General features: G+C 32.7%; 1 protein-coding gene across 2 annotated transcripts; it reads left to right on the top strand.

The window, feature by feature from the left end:
- The first annotated feature begins 915 nt into the window (after positions 1 to 915).
- Positions 916 to 19,344, top strand: LOC128184784 (uncharacterized). 2 transcript variants are annotated; one of them, XM_052854372.1, is made up of 2 exons: positions 916 to 1,050; positions 17,868 to 19,344. In XM_052854372.1, exon 2 carries the CDS (start codon positions 17,939 to 17,941, stop codon positions 18,989 to 18,991), a length of 1,053 nt encoding a protein of 350 aa, XP_052710332.1. In that variant the 5' UTR covers positions 916 to 1,050; positions 17,868 to 17,938; the 3' UTR covers positions 18,992 to 19,344. The 2 variants fall into 2 exon arrangements, with proteins under 2 accessions (XP_052710332.1, XP_052710333.1); XM_052854373.1 differs by lacking the exon at positions 916 to 1,050 and adding an exon at positions 11,933 to 12,072.
- Positions 19,345 to 19,724: the final 380 nt, after the last annotated feature.

The raw sequence follows: 19,724 nt of genomic DNA, 5'->3' as shown, positions 1-19,724 counted from the left end.
TTTCCCGACATATTAGATGTATAGCTAATGTTTATAACAGATAAGATTTATAATACCCCTTGATATTAAAAGCTATGCGTCATCAACTTAGAAAAGGCTGAACAACTCTGTAGAGAGACAGACAAACCGTCAAATATCCTACAATAAATGATGATGTAAAGCCTACCTGTCATCAACAGAGAAAGGTATGGTAGTTCTGTAGACAGACAGGCAAACTGTGAATTAGGGTTTTTCTGTAGCGAGACAAACAATATTCCTCGATTACTGATGATGTTAAGACCATGGTAACAATAAGTTGAAATGTGACGTATTGTTAAGACACAAGCGGGGTTTGCATAATTAGAAGAAAAGAAACATAAATTTGTTAATATTCTTATATTTAATCGTCCAAATGCCGAAAACTATATAAATATACTCGTAAGTATTAATAATATGATCAAATCCATCATGAAGCCATCCGGGCTTTATTGAATTTCACCACGCCCCGACCAAAATTATTACCTTATAAACCCTAAAGAATAGATAATTATTCTTTAATAAAAATCGTTATAGAAACGTTTTTAGACTCATTAATGAAGAAAATGTATATGGCATGAATTTAAAACTACTGTATCACAGATCGCTACCAACAACGATTGAGAACAATAATGAAATTATTGAGAAAAACGCCCTGACAATTTCTTTTATATTTCTATTGAATCGAGCTAAACAAGCGTGGAGTAGTTCAATGTATACACTGGGACTCTGGGTGATACTAAGGTCTATATGAAGAGAGCATATCCCTAATCTGTCATCATACCATCCTCTGCTCACGTCAAAAATAGAATCCGCACAAATGAGAAGTTAGCGGGAATCATCACCCGCAGGGTCACGTGATTCTCTTCTGGAAATTATATTTAGATTGGTTATCTTTGGCAGTGAAACAAATCAGATTTAAAATCGTTGGGGAAATTATCGGATTGCTTTGTCTGTTTCATCGTTCTTTATTATTTGTGAAGGATTAAAAAGGAATCTGTCTGTAAAACATCTAACTATGGAGACTTCTATACGGTGAGACATTTCATGAATATTAACAGAAAATTCAATTAAACATAAGATTTATTATAATTCGTAAAAGTCTTCTATTTGGTATTTTATTATTAAGTATTTCAACACATTAAGCAATTGCATTATGATTGCGTTATTTAAAAAAAATCAATTAGAAAAATCTCAGCTGTTCGTTCTTTGGTTATAATTTCTTCTGTAACAAGATTGATGTCACTTTGGCAAGTGTGCGTCTTATTTTTAAATTAATTTTTACATTATGAATTTGAACAGGTATATTTTGCTCAAATACGTTAATTTCTGTCCCCAAATATTTTAAAATGACCCGGGTTTTTTTCTAACTACCTTTCTGTCAAAAGAAGGTATTTCAGCCTACAAGCATCGATTTCGTATTGATTTCGTAATATTTTTGAGTGTGGGTGATTATTATGATTTTGAATTCCAATAGATGACGAAAATAAAATGAAAGAGACTCCAAAGTAAGATATTTGATTTAGACTTTTAGAATTCTACTCTTAGATAATGACGGCAACAATAACAAACTAGATATATGGAATCCATGAACGTAAACTCAAATATAAAAACATATATTTATTTCTTGAACGAATACGATGAATATCAGTAATAATTAATGACTTTCAGATTTTAGGTCAAGATAACGAGTAGCGTTAAGGGTGAATTTTAATGATAAGCAAATCGACATTTCCCCAATCAGAGTCTTTTATTCTGCTCTTACGAAACTTTGCGACAAAAAAAACCCCAAAAATAATATTAGTATTAAATTTCACTTTATTAAGTACCGGTACACCAGTGAAGTCTCTCCTCTTGATTGAATGAAAGTTAATGGAGGCTTCAAAAACTCAAAACGCACAACAGAAATGAAATTCTCATGTTCCCAGATCCAGTGATTTTTTTGTTGATTGTGCAAGCTGGTGTTATTTTACTTGTATACTTGGCTTATTTAGATTCAGTTTCCCCGTTTGAAGTCTAAGTATTGAATTTCTAATAAGAATAGAAACACAAGTCAAGTCTACAACCAATATTGCGACAATTCTCTTCGAAGTACAAATAGTTAAACCGCAGAACGTGATGTCAAAAGAAAATATTTATTTTGGGTATTTCATTAAACCGGGAAAACAGCTGGGTACAGCGTTTCCTGCTTATATTTCAAATATACTAGTACAGTGGGAATGCCCGTGTTTTGGATATCCTTTCCAATGCACTAGTGCAGTAGGATCGCCCTTGTTTTGGGGTATCCTTTCCAATGCATTAGTGCAATCGGATTGTCCTTGTTTTGAGGTACTCTTTCCAGTACACTAGTACAGTACGATCGCCTTGTTTTTGGATATCCATTCCAGTACACTAGTACAGCAGGATCGCCCTTGTTTTGGGATATGCTTTTCAGTACACTAGGATCGTCCTTGTATTGGGGTATCCTTTCCAATGCACTCGTGCAGTAGGATTGTCCTTGTTTTGGGTATCCTTTTTAGTACACTAGTACAGTAGGATCGCCCTTGTTTTAGGTATCCTTTCCAATGCACTAGTGCAGTGGATCGCCCTTGTTTTTTGGTATCCTTTTTAGTACACTAGTACAGTAGGATCGCTATTGTTTTGGGTATCCTCGTCTATACAGCCTTGACGTATTACACCAATTTTTCAGCTCCAGAAACCATCATGTCAGAGCCCTTGACATGTTCGTGACCGCTCTCATCTTATCATCTTATCCATTGCTATTGACCGTTCCGTTGTGTCTTATCTTCGATAATTAACTCATTACTATTATTTCACATAGCATCAATAATTAGATTTTGTTCCTAGTTAAGAAATTCTGATGAATAACAAATTTGTATAATGAAGTGGATAATTGGGAATAGCGAATGTCATTAAAAACTTGGAAATTATTATTCACTATGCATTAACATGGCCATAATGTTAGAGCTTTGACACCTACCCACTTTATAGAAAAAAAATTCCGAACATAGCTTAAGGTCCAACGTAAACTGTATTAATGTATCCCATTAAAATCCGAAAAATCAAATGATATATTCTAACTCACTTTTTATTCTATTCTTGAAACATCTTTTTTAAACAACTTTTAAAACTTACTTATTTTGGAATTAATGAAGTTTTAGCATATATATTGAAAGCTATTTGATTTAAAATAAGCCAAATATAAGTGAATTATTATTGGGGAAAAATAAAATATGTACCCACAGATTGCATTATTGCGAAAATATTCATATAAAAATTTCTTTGGTTTGCAATTCCAAAACACATTTATATCGTGTATCATTCTATTTCTCAGTGTCAGAAAGCCTACCACTAAAGACGTCTTGACGCCAATTAATACGGACGCTACAATCTATATTCCTTTCCTTATACAAAACCATTTGATGGTCTTGATTAAAATATCTCTCTCTCTCTCTCTCTCTCTCTCTCTCTCTCTCTCTCTCTCTCTCTCTCTATATATATATATATATATTTTAGATGAGCTACGGTTTGCAATTTGACAATTATTTCGGGAGCAGCCTACCGGTCGGTCTTAACGATATACGTCGTATATTGCTTTGCCTATTGCTGTGTTAAGAAAACAATAAATAAGAAGGTCTCTCATTGCATTCTCCGTCAGGTCATTATTCAGACAGCTCCGCTGTAAATACACACCACAAAGATTGAAAAATTCTATTTTCTCAAAATTGTTCTCATCTGAAGAGACATTACGCCGAGTGTTCGTACACTGTTCAAAACATCCATAAGTTGTTTGATAACTTGTGCACACATTGGCGAGCAGATCATTCTTTAAATGTTCGTGATGGTTGGTTAGAAATCCAAGAGGAGTTGTCTATTTCGTTTATTGAAAAAACACACATTACCATTGTGTCAAAACTCCAAATAATTTGTTTTGTTATGTTAAAACATACAAAAAATTGTTTTCGAATGACAAAACCTTTTAAATATTCAATATGTCCAATGATACTGCAAAAGTTTCCTACCCAGCAGTATTAATTTATTCAAAATCTTTACTTTTAAAATACATTCCAATCGACAATCTCAGTTCTTCCATTTTCACTTGTAACTTGTCACAGTTACAAGTGAAAAGTTTTTATACAGGTTTTATAGAAATCCGTGTTCGTGTTAACGGTTAAACTTGCTACAGGCTAGGTTTATTTTTTCATTTTAAACAACACGAAGCGATAAATACCTAACACCTAGGATAGTATCGCTTTCATTATATCATGAATACGAATTACTAATCAAAAGACCATAAACCGAGCAACTCTTCACTTCGGAAGATTCTGAACACGGCGCAGGGCTGTGGACTTCCGTTTCTATCAAGAGATTCCTGATGGCTGAGAATTTTTGTGTTGACAGTTATTTTGAACACAAATACAATAAATGTTAAATATGACGCTGGCATATGCAGTGTAATTACGAATAAATCATCGAAGCAGATATCAACCTTATTTTTTTTTTACTAAGATTAAAAAATATAGCATTATCCAGTATTTTTCGGATCAAAAGGTAATTTCCTGTGTGTTATCATTAAAATAGCTGAGACGTAATTATAAAACACGTGATATTGTATTCATTGTTGTCCTTTTTTCTGTTAATCATAAGACCTTTTTGATTCCTTATTTACCAAGCAAGGGTTCAATGTTTTACATTTTGCTTCAACATTCTTCAAAATTCTTCTTTTCTTGATTACATATCAAGCTACTTTACGAACAATTGATTTAATTTTCGGTTCTTTTCTATTCATTTAGACAAACTTCTTATTTTTTTCTATCCATACTCAACGTTTACCTAATGGCCTCTGTCTTGTTTTGAGCCGGCGTCTTCAAATTTTACTTTTTTCGCTACCCCTGACGATGTTTCAAAGTTGGTATTTCTAATGGGCCTGCTACTTGAGGACCGTGTGTCGGTTTCTGGAACAAAATATTTATTTCTTGTCTTAGATTCTACTCTAATTCTGTCAAAACCACATCATGCACAATACAAAGTCATCAGTATAGTCATTGGTATAGTAAACTCTTTACATGTTTATACAGTGACCTGTAGTCATTGTGACTAACTTACCCCTACTCACTTTCCAGCCTCAAGTTTGAGGACTGACCTGTTTCATGCATTTTTTTTTTAAGAAAATAAGATCGAGAATAAAAGTGTCAGAGTGAGTTGAAACTTTTGGAGACGACAGGGCTTGGTAGGAGTTGATACTTCGTCAGTTAATTCACGTACCATCTAGGCTTCGACTCGCCGAAATTGACTAATCATGTTTTATCCAGTACCACTAACTACTGTACATTTTTAGTTGTAATAGCTTACAACAATCACTACTATTCGTGACTTTGTAGCTTATAATACCACAATTACCCGGCCAGCCATAGCGCTCGATTACATTATATTTATTACTGAACTTCTAAACCGATGTCTTGTGTCATTCTCTAAATTGAAGTTCTCTTTATTTTATAGAACCAATAATCCTATTCCACTCTGCTTTTGCACTCCACCTAAACTCTCAAACTTTATCACGGTTTTCCTCTCCTTTACTTTTCTGCCCGGTTCACTTCTCGTTACGTATTTACTGCCCTGTCCATACCACTTCCTTGATCTCCTCTAAAGTACTGTCCTTTGGAGTTCTTAGCTTCACCTTCATTTTTTACCGTTCCCATACAAGTCGTTTCACAAGTCTGACTATCTTTTTTTTTTCAATCGTCATGAATTCCCATGTCCCTCAATACTGGAAGCACTGAATGTCACAGACACCGACAGTGAATCATAACTTTGTATTATCTCCTGCAGGAAAGGGAAATATTATCTCTTATTTTTTCTCTCTTGATTTGAATAAAACTCTCGTTAGATATCCTACTTTTCTATTTGTTCGATCTTTCTTCATGTCGCTAATAAAATTGATTGGACTACAAGAAAACCTACTGAAATGTGGCCTATTTTGTTGCAATTGTTCTGCAAAGAGCATATCTAATCAATATCTTATCACTGGATTTACTTTCTTTTTTGTTTTTCTTCACAAGCTATCCTTGGTCCGTTTGGGGATTTATTAGCTGGGAATCGAATCTTCCCATATTACGGCTAGCGGTACTTTTCAACATATTAATGTTTTAGGTATTGGTCTATATTTACAACTAAAGCTTATTGCTTTTTTTTTAAAATTTCGATTAATGAACAAAACATTTATGTCTTCAAAATTTTAATATAAATGTTAACTTAACATTAAAAACTAAAAACTAGCAATTTTTTTTAAAGATAAGCAAGAAAGAATATTGAAAAAAAAAACACATAAATTTTAAGAAAATTTGGGAAGACGAAAATATATATATCTATGTAACATTTATATACTTCTGTATACTATAGGAATATAACCCGAAGACGACGTAAATAAAGATAAACAAAATCATTCAGATACAATTACATACATAGATTTAATGATGACGGCACAGGGTTTTTCTGATTCTATAATTGCCTTTCTGTTACGATGTAGCTTTTTGACTATTCAAGTTAAGTTATGTACACAAAAACCAGAATTTTAATTAACCTTTAATCGATGTCCGTTCTTCTTCGTCTTTTGTCTGTATTAGTACATGCATATTTATATAACTACTCAGTCGATATTGCACTACATATTCGATCGAGAAAGTTTTATTATGTAAAGTTTCCAGACAGACTTGTTTCTCAGAAGCACTGATTCGTTCGTTAAATATTCACGTCTTCAATACGAATAGGCATACCATCACACAGAGACATATAAAATACATGGTTTAAGTCTTGAAATATAAGCTATGTTTGGGCGAGGGTAAGAAAACGTGCCAGGGGCCAAGGCTTGCCAAGCCTTCTTCACGTTTTCGACCTGAGCCCATATATATTGCTTATGTTTTAAGACAGTTATCGTATATTTGGTTTGTTAATCCTCCAAAATAATATCAAATTTTACGCCTCTTCTGAGCTTTTTTCCGACAAATTTCGCTGCATACCTGCTGTTGAAACCATGACACCATTGCGAATTAGAAGCAAGAGAGACCACGTCAGAATGCATTGAAACGTTGGATAAATTAATGAGGCTATATTGGGGCATTGACTGAATATTGGGTTACCTTTATTCGGTTTATGCAAGGGGTATTGCAGATAAATATCTATTTACTCAAACGAGTTCAAATTTAATTTTTTCATCCTACATTTCAAGAATGGTTTGAAAAAAATCGCATAAGCAAAAGTAAATGCAATAGAGTAGCAGTATGGTATTTTATATAGCGATGCTGAGGATTCTAGACACTTACAATATACAATGCATTAACGATACCTCTATGTCTGTCTTTTTTACGGCAAAAAAACCTTATTGATCGATATTTCTCTAGCATTTTTTCTGTGCTGACATGAATTCTAACTTGAACGTAATAAAGTCGAGGTTTAAAAAAACATTTCAGAAGAGATTTTTTTGTTGTTTGTTGAAAGAAAAATTGTGGCGATTTAATTTTGGAGTGTCATATGGACAAAGGTTAGTGCATTAAGTTATCATAGCCATGAAACACGTCTCATTTAACATTTAACTCAATGTTAATATAGGTTGGTAAATTGTTCCGTTTAATAGAATGATATCTTGATGTAGTCTGTTTGAATTGATGAAGTTAAATCGCTTTAGATTTGGATGAAACGAAACATTTTGTTGTGTTGTAAAACATAATAAAGTCTTGTTCTTTTCAAATTTGATTTGATGATAAAATGGAATTAATTGACACAGTTGTGTAATGTATTGAATAATCAATACTTAATTGAATATTCAATTTCTATTTCAATCTTCGTTCACGTAAAATTCAGAATCGATTGAGGCTAATTTAAATAAAATTTTATGTATTTTAGTATTTTGAACAAAACTTACAACTTGAAGCAAATTAATTAGGGGAACCATTTTTTCAACGAAAATTAGTAAGTCCCAAATAAATCGTAAACTATATAACAGCTTTGATAATTATTGTAACTCCTATAGAATATAATTCAATTATGTACGGTTTTGTACAGTATTTTATACAAGAATTCGTATGTATGAAAGTTTATTTTTTTTATTATGTTGGTGTTCTTTTAAATTGAATTCTAACATCACCTGAAACGTCTTTATGCTGTGGATATTGTGTTTTAAACGCATTTATTAGGTGAAGCGTCTAAACGGTGTTGCATGAAGAATGACGTATAATTCGCTCGCGCACTCATGACGACCGAGGCCACATCACTAAGAATGTGTCCACATGTTATCAGAATAAACAGGATTTCTTAACAATTTTATTTCTTTGTAAAATAATTCTTTTTGTACAATGTATATCATAAGATGTCATCGGTAAGGGGATGGAGATAGACAAAGAATAATTCTGAATTGTCCCAGGATTGGTCGACCTTTTAGTGTATTTGATTCAGATAAAAAAGTTTACGACTGACCAAAAATTCGTTGTTGTTTTAAATTGGCATATATCCAATTATTCCAAACAGGGTTCAATAATAAAGAATGAAACCTATTGATATCAAAATTAAGAAGATAAGGATATTGAATATTAATTTCTTCTTAAAATAATTGATAAAGAAGTAAAAGTCCACGGAAGAAATTACAGCAAAATGTGTGCGGTAAGGTCGGTGTAATAGGATTCGACCTCGCAATTCAATTCAGCGTGTGTCAGAGAGAACAGATTGTCTTTTGTAATATTCTATATTAAACACATAAATAGACAGGCAGGTGTTGCAAACATTTATCCAACCCTGATATGTCAGTCATGTTAGTTAATTCCTGTTCTCAGCAGTTAATCGAATTTTTATAATTAAAGGTATTAAGGCTTGGTTTTTTCTTCTCTGTAAATTAAAACATACAGCAGATCTCTGTGACAACAAATACAATTTTTAATCTTATATAATGTTACTATTTATAAGATCTAAATGTGTATATATATATATATATATATATATATATATATATATATATATATATATATATATATATATATATATATATATATATATATATATATATATATAAACTCTTACGTAAAATTGTAATTGTAATAAAAGTTTAACAAAGTTTTTTTAAAATCTTTAAAATAAGGTTTTGAAGCTTTAAATGCTGAAGATTACATAATTATTACATAACGGATTGACTTATATAAATATTCCTACCTGGAAACATATTATTCACTTTTGGAAAAAGGGTATAAATCATGAATATGAAGTCTGTATGAAATGCAGTTGATCAATACATATGAACCTGTAGGGCCTATAAGTTTTCTTTTTTATCATAACCTTGCCACACTTTAATCAGCTATACATCGACTCTGACCTTCAGAATACCCACGCTTCTTTGTGTCTATACATCTGTTGTCTGTAACGTACTTTGGAGAATTTACTTTATAATCCGTCGATTCCACTTTACACAGTTTTCAACATGCGTTAAGATTGATTCAAAAGAAACAAATAAACCTGCTCCTAAGAAATGAACATTTCATTGCTAGTAATAAAACCATTGATCGTTTCCCAATTGGGAATACTTGATCATTTATTATTGATGAAGATTCGCTCTGTCTGTTCTAACACTGTATGAGCACTGTAAGGAGGGGCGGCTCCAGTTTCATTGCCTGTTTATTACTTTCTGAGACAAAGGAATCTCTTTAAGGGTGGTTGCTCAATCCTTAATTCCTTAATTACTTGCCAACAGAAAATGGCAGTCTTGGACTGAAAAGTGATGTCAAAAAGGAAGAAAATGCCCACTATTCTTATTTGAGGAAAATAATAATTGCTAGAAATTAACTTCTTTGCCTCAACCAATTAAGCCAAAATCGATTTTTTATATATTTTTATAACAATTTCCGATTACCCCTTCATTGTATCAATAAATATTCACTGTTTTTTAGACAATGTATTTACGTAATCATTTTGATTAAAGACAGTAATGTGAAGTTTTTTCATGTTATATTAGAATGCAAGGCATTAAGTAAATTACGAAGTCAGTTTTTAGATACATATTACTGTTCTTCTCCTAACACTAAAAAGTTCTATGAAATCATGTCTTCAGTCGATTATATCACATTAAGAAAATTGTGTTTCTTTATTTCAAAAATTAATCATACTGTTCGTTCACCACACTTACTTTCTTGAACTTTACAACTATATTGTATATATGTAAATATGTTTGGTCTTCTTATGTACCTCTTGTACCATTATACATGTAGGGTGTTGAGTGAAATAAACTGAACTGAACTGAAGTGAAGTGATAAGCCTGTGAATCTGAACAAAGTTTTATAATTTAGTTATGTTATTTATCCGAACACATAAAATGGTATATAATAACTTCTCGCTGAGAATGAAATGAAAGAATATTCTCAAAGTAAACGCATTTTTATGGTATATTGTTTATATATAAGTGCTGCATTTAAGAAGATGAGGTCTTTTTTTTTTTTACATATAATGAGCTGAACACATATACAATATGAATGATGGAGAATGGAGACGAGCTTTTGCTGATCTGAAGGCACTGTTGTTTCATCACGTAGGCACAAATAGATTGATGGTCCCTGTACTGTTGGTGTATTTGTTATAGTTAAGACACTGTATAATTGCTGAGCTTACAGCATAAGCACCATGGATTTGCTATAAATGTCAGCAACAAACTGGATCATTTTGATCTTTTTCAGACTCTTAAATCTTTTTTAAGCATTTTTTTCTGTATCAATTAAATTGAAATGTACAGAGTGATTTTTCTTCAGACTCGAACATCTATTTGCAAACAGTTGTTTCTATATAAATAAAACTGAGATGTACACTACCTATAACATTTATTTTTTGATTCTCCTATAGGGTGAACTTTGATATAATATATATAAAGAAAATATAATTTAGTTACTAGAGATATTGAGCGGATGAATATTTGCAGATGCACTCAGTTGGGTACAATATTAAAAGTAACATATGCATAATCTACATCAACAAAAATATCAGAATATAGCTCACAAATCCGAAGAGTTATTCATTCTCACCAGATTTTTTGCAAGTTTTTTGTAATTTACGTAACCCTCGTAGAGACGATGTCATGTCGAAGTGTTTTCAATTATAACATTTTACGGCCCCGTTGCACTTTTCGAGTACCAAGCTTCTACGGTTTCTTTATTCATGACCTTCGCTTTTCCCGGAATATTTTCTGACAATAAAGCCAGTCATTTTATTAAGAGCTTAATTAAATCCCAATAAAACTAGACCTAGAATTCTACAGTGAATCTTCAAAACCACGTGTACCAAACTTCCGGTTGCAGATATACGGGGTTTATCAGCATGAAATGTCATTTTGAATCAAAGTTATCAATTTTTTTTAAGCTCGGTGACCTGTTTACTTTTTGTGGAATTTCTCCAAAAATAAATTTTCCCTCCCAGTGCATTAAATGTAGCATACAAGAATTTTTATTTTTATTTATTTTTTTGCTTTAAAGGAAAATATTCATTTTAACGTCCAAGCACGCATTTCTACACTTGAAAGAATTTAAAAGTGAACAAACCGATCATGAGTTTAATTAATTCTTGTATGATGTGAAGTTGCATATGTGTACATAAAAACGAGTCTTATGTTGTCTATTCTGATCATAAACAACTAAATATGATTCAACATTTCTTACATCTTTATTACACTTAATATACAGTGTATGTTTCCAAATGCTTGACGGCAGATTAATAGCAGGTGATTTTCAGGGGAGACTTAGGATAATTTTTTGGCCAAGAGTATGGCTTCACTTGAAGAATTCAAAGTGGGCAACCTTGCTATTGGTAGGAAAATAATCAAATTCTAATTAGAGATGATATTCCTGAATCGACCCAAGTTGGCGAGATTTTATTTGATTACCATTCACACAGGATCCAAGACCAGTCAAGTGTACCGCTTGCTTCCGACATTGGTAGAATTAAGCGCCAACAACCGAACGCTAGAAATTGTCATATTGTCTGAAAGGTGATCATTATCAGGGCTATTTTTGGTATATGTGCTTCTTGAAATTCCTGGTAAGTTCTTCACTTTGCAATATTTGGTAACAACATTTTACAGAGAGAAGATTCTCAATCAGTTCTTTCGAAATCTTTTGTGGTGTTTTTTTTTCTAATCATAACGTTTTTCGTTAAGTCTCAAATCTAACACTGACGCACAACCTAAAACAAAGAAATCACAGATTGCCAGACTGAGCTAAAAGTTAAAATGCTATAAAGTATCCAATCCCTATTTCCGATTAGCATAAAAAAGTAGAAAACATTAATTAAGGGTGTCTTTTTATCTCATTTTCTACAGGCCTTGCATACTATAAATAGTCATTGTAAATTAATTCATTAGCATAATATATACATCTTCTACAGAGTGTTATTCCATCTATTTCTTACGGAAACGTATTGTTAATTCATAGCTTTATAGAAACAGCCAGACTGAAATCTACATGCCCCGTTTACCTATAGCGACCTAAGAAATATCACGGACTGCACAAAATTAAAATTATCATGATGATGTCAGTCTCGAATTACCATAGGAGACGATCTGGCTGTTTCTTTTCGCTAACGTACTGATGTACATTAACAGTTATTTAGTGAATTTGATTTTTTACAAATCTGTTATCTGTAATATAGACTTATCATAAATAGTCATAAAGTACATGTATGATTAAAAAATCACACTTTGATACATATCATAATTTTTTTTAATTCGTTGGAGGTTATTGTCTAAATATAATAATTTGTATAAGAGCAAGTTGTTGTCAGTGACAAAAGGTTACAGTCAGTGAATCCATAGAATTTGTATTTCCAGAGTGCTTTGTCAAAACTCAACTTGAACTACATAATTGCACTAGAGTATCCGGGAAGGTGCTAAGGACCATGGTTAAATCAAATTCTACAGGGTTAGAGATAATAAAGAGGCGCTGAGTCTAAATCAGGAATCACTGAACTCCATAACACTCTCTACTTAGCAAAATCACCAAACAGAACTGATAATGACCGACATTTAACTATATTTTCTCTTTAGGTAGATAAAATGATATTTCATTTTTAGTAATATCTTTGTTAAAATCAGTACTTCCTAAAACAATGATATACAGAGACGTCGTTCACCCATTTCAAGGACTCTCAAATATGCAATTTAAATCTAGATCTATCTCATACTTCCGTTTTTTGTGTACTAGATGATATTGTTATCATTATCATGCACTCAGGTTAAGTTGTTTGTACTACTTCTGTGTATCAGTGTTGCACATCTTCACTATTGCTGCATCGAGTTCTATCATTCTAGATCATGACTAACGCGGTAATTATAAACCAGTTACGGTTCTTTTTTATGATAGTATCTGAAATCTACTTTCTGTTATTCTTGTCTTCGTGCTTTGCCTGGAAACTCTTTCCACTAATATTTTTATCAACTAGCTCTTCATTCTTTTTCTTTATTAACCTTTTGTCTAGAAAAATACCTTTTGCTGTGTTGGCGACATTCATAAAAAACCGGCACAATTCTTGGGTTTTTTTTTATCTTACTGTCATAATTTTCGAAAGTTCAGTCATTGCTTTTTCTAACATATGTTTTGAAAATTGTCCATCGCTTTCATATCTCACTGTACAATGTGTGTAAAGTGAAATATATGTGTTGGTTTAGTTAAAAACCAGTTTTGTTTCCAAATTCCTTTTTTATTTAGATTAACCACTCCTCTATACTTTTTAACTGTGGTCCCCAAACAGATTCTAGCAGATGCAAACACGTGTGTGTAGGACTCCTAAACAAATAAAGAATTTAAGTCATAAACCACACACGTTGTATTATATTTGAACATAGTATCTTTTAAAAACAGAAAATAAGAAATAAGGTTCATTTCTACTCTACTTCATTCTCTTTCCTTTTTACTCGTCTTTTTCTTGAAATGGAGTTATAATTTGTGCGTCAGAGTCTCGTTAAGTCTTTTCTTCATTGCAGAAAACGCAAATCAACAATGTAAAGGATTCATTCCTTAAGAAGCAAGTGACCGCTCAAAACCATTAACATCATGTTCTTTCAAGAAGTAACCTAATAGTTCCTTTAAACAGATTGTCGATACCTCAGTTTTAGAGTACTCTGTACTCTGGTCAGAGTTCTGACCTCTGATATCCCTGTCTCTAAGTACTATCTACTTTTCTCGATCAATGCTGGTCAGAACTCTGACGTATGTCTCTGACAATACCACGATACTTTGATGCAATTTTTAACGCTGACCACCCTTGGAAAGAGGGAGGGTGTCTTTTACCACTTTATCACTTATAATGACACGAGACCAAGCTCACTTGTCAATTACGGTTGATCACGTTTACAAAGTGCAATAGAGTTAAAATACTCATTATGGGAGATAACAATTGTAGCAAAAGAGACCTCACCATTAAGGTGGCTCAATACACCAATGCATCATTTGATGGATCGATGAAGAATCATTTTTTTTTTTAGAAATTATTATTAAAAAATGACACCTATACCGGCTTTTGATTTTTTATTTGAATTTTTTTTTATGGATTTTTTTTTATAGAAACCGGAAACATCGTTTTAGCTGCAAACAAGATGTTTTAGAGCTAAAATTTTGGCATTAATTTTTTCCACAATACAAGTGTCTATAAAAACATATCAAAGACGGAAATGTAATTAAACTTTGTATTATTTTTGTAAAAAAAAAAAATGTATATATTTTTAATCTATGGATAAAATATTGAAAATAAACTATTACTCGCATTAAATAATTGCTGTACAATCTTATTTCAACAATAAAATTAAAAGAAATGGTGAAAATAAAGAAAAATGGAAAATCTTAAAATCAAACCAATCTTGTCATTTACTAACTTTTTAATTCATATCAATTGCTCAGAATAAACTTCAGTTTATTTGTAAAATTTCAATTTTAAAATAATTCTGATCGGGATCAGTTTTTTTTCCAATCGCGATCGGCTCAAATTTCATAAATAGCAATTTTCCAAAAATTTCGTATTTTCGTTTCAAATTCTTTGTAACAAATCATTGTTTAGTGAGTTCTTTATGTGATTTTATATTATTCTTTAGATTTTATCAATAAATTAATAAATTATAAAAGAATTACAATTTTTATTTTGAGAAAAAAATTTTAAATTAAAAATTTAAAAACTTGACCAAGCGAACTTTGGAATGACTTTATTCATAATTATATTACACATTAATTGACATCAAGTTTTAAGCTCTAAAATACCCTATGTGGTCCCAAACAGTTTTACCTATTTCACTGAAAAATACAAAAAAAAAATCATGTAAAGTAACTGAAAGCCGATATTGATCTTGGAATCATATTTCAAAGAAGAATCTCTATCGATCCATAAAATAAAATTTTGGTGTGTCGAAGAACCTTTAAGACATATGTTATTCTTTTTTCAAAGTATTTCATAAATCAGAGAAAGTAAATACTGCAGAAGAAAATAATGTACTACTCCCAACATTCTTGCTTTCAACAGGAAATGGGCATTGTTTTCATTATTTCTAGATATAATATACATAGAAGAAACTTGTTGCACTTCACACAAAAAAAATTCAAGAAAGACATAATCGTGCCAAAGTTGCTTGGAGGCTGATTCTGCAATGATTGCAACAATAAGTCCAACAACTATACATAACTCATTAGCAGCGCTTGTTTCCCTCCTGGCCGTATCTTAATGTCCTTCTTATTCCAGAAATAACTTCCGGAAAATGAAGCAGAGATCTATCATTTTTAATAATACCCATGATTTCGGCCACGTGCTACGGTTTTATTTCACTCCCAGGTAGAATTTTGACAGGGAATTCATCTTCCCGGTAACGAGGCACGGGTTGACTACATTTTGTCTCATCCTTAGTGGTCCGTTGCCTGCAAGTGTGCACATTTGTAACACCTAATCACGCCAATGCCGAAACCTTCAATTAGCGTGGATTGCACCTGCCCTCAGCCATAAAATGTCAAAGAGAGTGGCTTTGATGTTACCGACATAATTTATTGTGTTGGTAGGTAATATTGGGGGGTCTCTAATTGACATTTTAACGGCGTGTAATTAACAAAAAACTGAAACGATATAGGACATTTAATGCTCATTTAAATGAAACAAGGGTGCTTAGCTGTACTCGTAATGGAAATCCATCGAATCGTTAAGCACTTTCCCTCTGGCAAAGAAAAGACATTGGCGCAGCGCATAGTGCAGAGAACATGCAGTGGTATGCTAAACCTACGTCTAAATGTCGGACAAGAAAATCTGAATTCTTCTTCTTCCCACAGATCTAATAGTATATATATTTAATCTTTCTGGAATTCAAAACTCCATGTTATATCAATGTTGACGAAAAAATCATTCACAATCCTATCAAAGTTTTAAACTTTTTAAATTAGAATACCAAATCATTTTATGCATTAAAGGTTCAAACTAAAATCACTATCAAAAATACTTCACAAATTTCGAACTCAAAAATTTAGACGACATTATTTATATAATAGTGTTGTGTTGTGCATGTACTATGCCTAAATAGTAGTCAGGGTTTGATACATAGTGCACGAGCCGGAGGCGAGTGCACTATGTATCAAACCCTGACTACTATTTAGGCATAGTACATGCACAACACAACACTATTGTTATTATTATGCCGACTGTTGAATATACTGACGTGCTTTGCTATATTTAAATAGCTGTGGCGTTCGAGTGTTAAAAAGTCCCTATAAATTATCACTGGAAAAGCTAGCTTTTTAGTTTTTTTCTTCAAATTAATCAATTGATTTGATTGTTTATTTAATCAACAAGTTGTTGTACAATAAAAAGTCAACAAAGGTTTATGTTCTTTTCAAGAAAACGTCTCGCTTGGCCTTACCGATAAAACTCGAAATGTTTAGCAGACGAAATCTCATTGAATTTTTTTCTTGTACATTCCTTATCAAGCGTCATTTAAAAAAGCGTTTTTGTGATTCTCATGTAAATGTTCAAACAATTTGTTCAAAAGTTTATAAGAAACTTTAACTTTAAAATTACCGTCAATAATGAAGTGTTTTTGGAAAAATGAATAATCGTAATTGCTTGATGTCAGTCGTATATATCTACGTTTTATATCTATAAATAACAAAATACATAATATCGGCTAATATAGCGTAGCGGTAACGCGTTGGGCTTCAAGCACGAATGAATTTAGCGTCGTGAGTTCGAATCCCGCTGTCGGCGGCTGAAAGATTTTCGTTGAAAAACATTTGCCGTGCTCTATATCGGCATAGTATGCTGACGCTATATAAATCCTGTAGTACTATGTGAAAATAGATGAATTTTGGATATATCGTGACAAACTGTCAGAAGGCATAATAATGTTATATATTATTATAGAAAAAGAGCAAGATTTTGGGAGATTTTTATATTCATTGAAACGAAATACATTTGAAAATATTGTAGTGGCTCTCTAACACTGCTCTATAGTTTACCTATACTGTGCTTTTGTATTTACCAAAGATCTTTTTAATCCTACCTGATTGAAAGGAAAGGAGAAAATAATTAGATGCTTTTTTGGTCATGAAAGCACTTGCTCTGTTATCTTATTAACGTATTTAAATGTCTATGACGTAAATATTTGAGGCTAATTAGAATTTAAATCATCGAGAACAGTTGGGATATATTATCCTTAATAATTTCGCACCAATTAATTTTATACGTAAATTGAATGCGTGAACGTGTCTGAATTATTGAAAAATAATCAACTGAGTATTTTATTGACTTTGGAAGCATAAAAGAAGGGTTTGTGCATGAAACGGAATAACTGTTAACAAACTATTTTTCTGTTGTAGATATCTGAAGCTTCACCTTTGGATACACACATTGGGTGAGACAACTTTCACCTTTACAGACGCCTGCAGCAATGAACTTCGTACTGCTAGATCAGCTAGAACAGCTTAGAAGTGAAGGGATGACAGGAAACGAGACTTATCTTGACTACCAGCCTTACGACGAGACGGTCCCGTCCCTGATTCGTCTCGTTGAGATACTGTATATCTACTACATACCCGTCATCATCTGCCTCGGGATTTCCCTGAACACCGTCGTCTGTATCGTCCTCCTCAGAACGAAGCTGAGGAAGAAGTTCTACACGCACGTGTTCGCTGCCACCACAATCAGTGATAACGGCTTTCTGGCGACCGTTCTCATGATCTGGATGAAGGACCAGGCTGTGGATATATACAAAGCCCCTGGAATGTGTCAAATGATCATTTTTATGAGCCACTTTTTCCCCTTTTTGTCTTTTTGGCATAGTGTATCAGCCAGTATCATCCTCCTGATCCGGCCTCGGTCCTCCTGTCTCACCAACACGTGCAACGGACCCGGAAAGTCACGGACCCTGATCGTCTCTCTCTCTGTCTTCACCCTGACGATATACATCTACAAGACATGGACCAATGGCGTGCTAGTCATACAAGGAGCCCGGTACTGTACTATTTTACCGGAAACCGAAGAGGCCATGAAAATATTGAACATTCTGGATGTCATAGTTTTACTTGTTTTACCTTTTATCATTTTCGCCATCTTTGATTTGCTAATTATCGTTAAACAGATAATGAAACTTTATCTTGCCAACTCCTTCAATGGATCCAGTACATATCGAGATTCTCTAAAAGTGGTGTTAGTCCACTCTATTTGTTTCCATGTATTTGTAGGCCCAGGGTGCATCTCAAAACTCATTTTACTATTCCGATATATGTCCGGAAATGAGCAATACGACCTAAAAGAACTGATTCTGGAGAGTATATTCCAGTACATGTTCTATACCTATTTCGGTATAAAGCCTCTGTTTCATATAATGGTGTCAAAATCCTTACGAGTGCACTTAAAAGAACTGCTACTTAAAGCCAAACAAACGATGTCGATGTCCCGGATGTTGATGAACGCCGGCTCACATGACCAGACTCTGTTGTAAGAAACAGAATAATGTGCCTTTGAGGTGATAAACATTCTACATTGCATGCAGGCGGATGAATGTAAATTAACATATCAAAATTGCTATGAACGAAATTTTAATGGCGTTCGAAAATCTTTAATTCTTTACAATACATCTTTTCATTTCTTTTTGCGTTTTGGTAACAGAGTAAAGTTTTATGCTTCTCTTAAAGAAGCTATTTGATAAAAATGTAAACATTTACGACAATTAAGCACCTCCTATATGAATCACTACATCCAAGAAAACTAGTGTCGCTTCATGTGCAAATGTGTTGCTGTTGAATTCTTTAGTTTGTTTGTTTCATTGTTGTACCACAGATCAAATAAAGTTCTCCACAGTTCATTACTGTCTTGTATGTATTACTTTAACATCTTTAAAAGGTAGTCCGGTCTCTAATTCATCATATACAGCATAAAAAATGCATAAATAAGGGTGAAGGTCATTATGCTACTATACTGATAAAAAAGCATTCAATTGTATGGCCGTTCCTTAATATTATAAATGCTGATTTTTTTTCTAATAACATAAAATATTTAAAAAACCAGTCTGGATAATATTATGCCTTACATGTATAGTGGCATCTGTGTCGTAAGCTCTGTTTCCGAAACAAACTAATATCTTATTTTCAAGCAGGAGTTTTATGAGATTATGTATTATTGACTTATGGCGTCAGCAGACTTAAGCTTGAAACCTGGTAATTATATCCTTTCTT

This window comes from Crassostrea angulata, chromosome 5 (assembly GCF_025612915.1).
Source record: "Crassostrea angulata isolate pt1a10 chromosome 5, ASM2561291v2, whole genome shotgun sequence".
NCBI classification, from domain to species: Eukaryota; Metazoa; Mollusca; class Bivalvia; order Ostreida; family Ostreidae; genus Magallana; species Magallana angulata.
The sequence above is the reverse complement of the archived record's forward strand: the minus strand, read 5'-3'. Positions and strand labels throughout refer to the sequence as shown.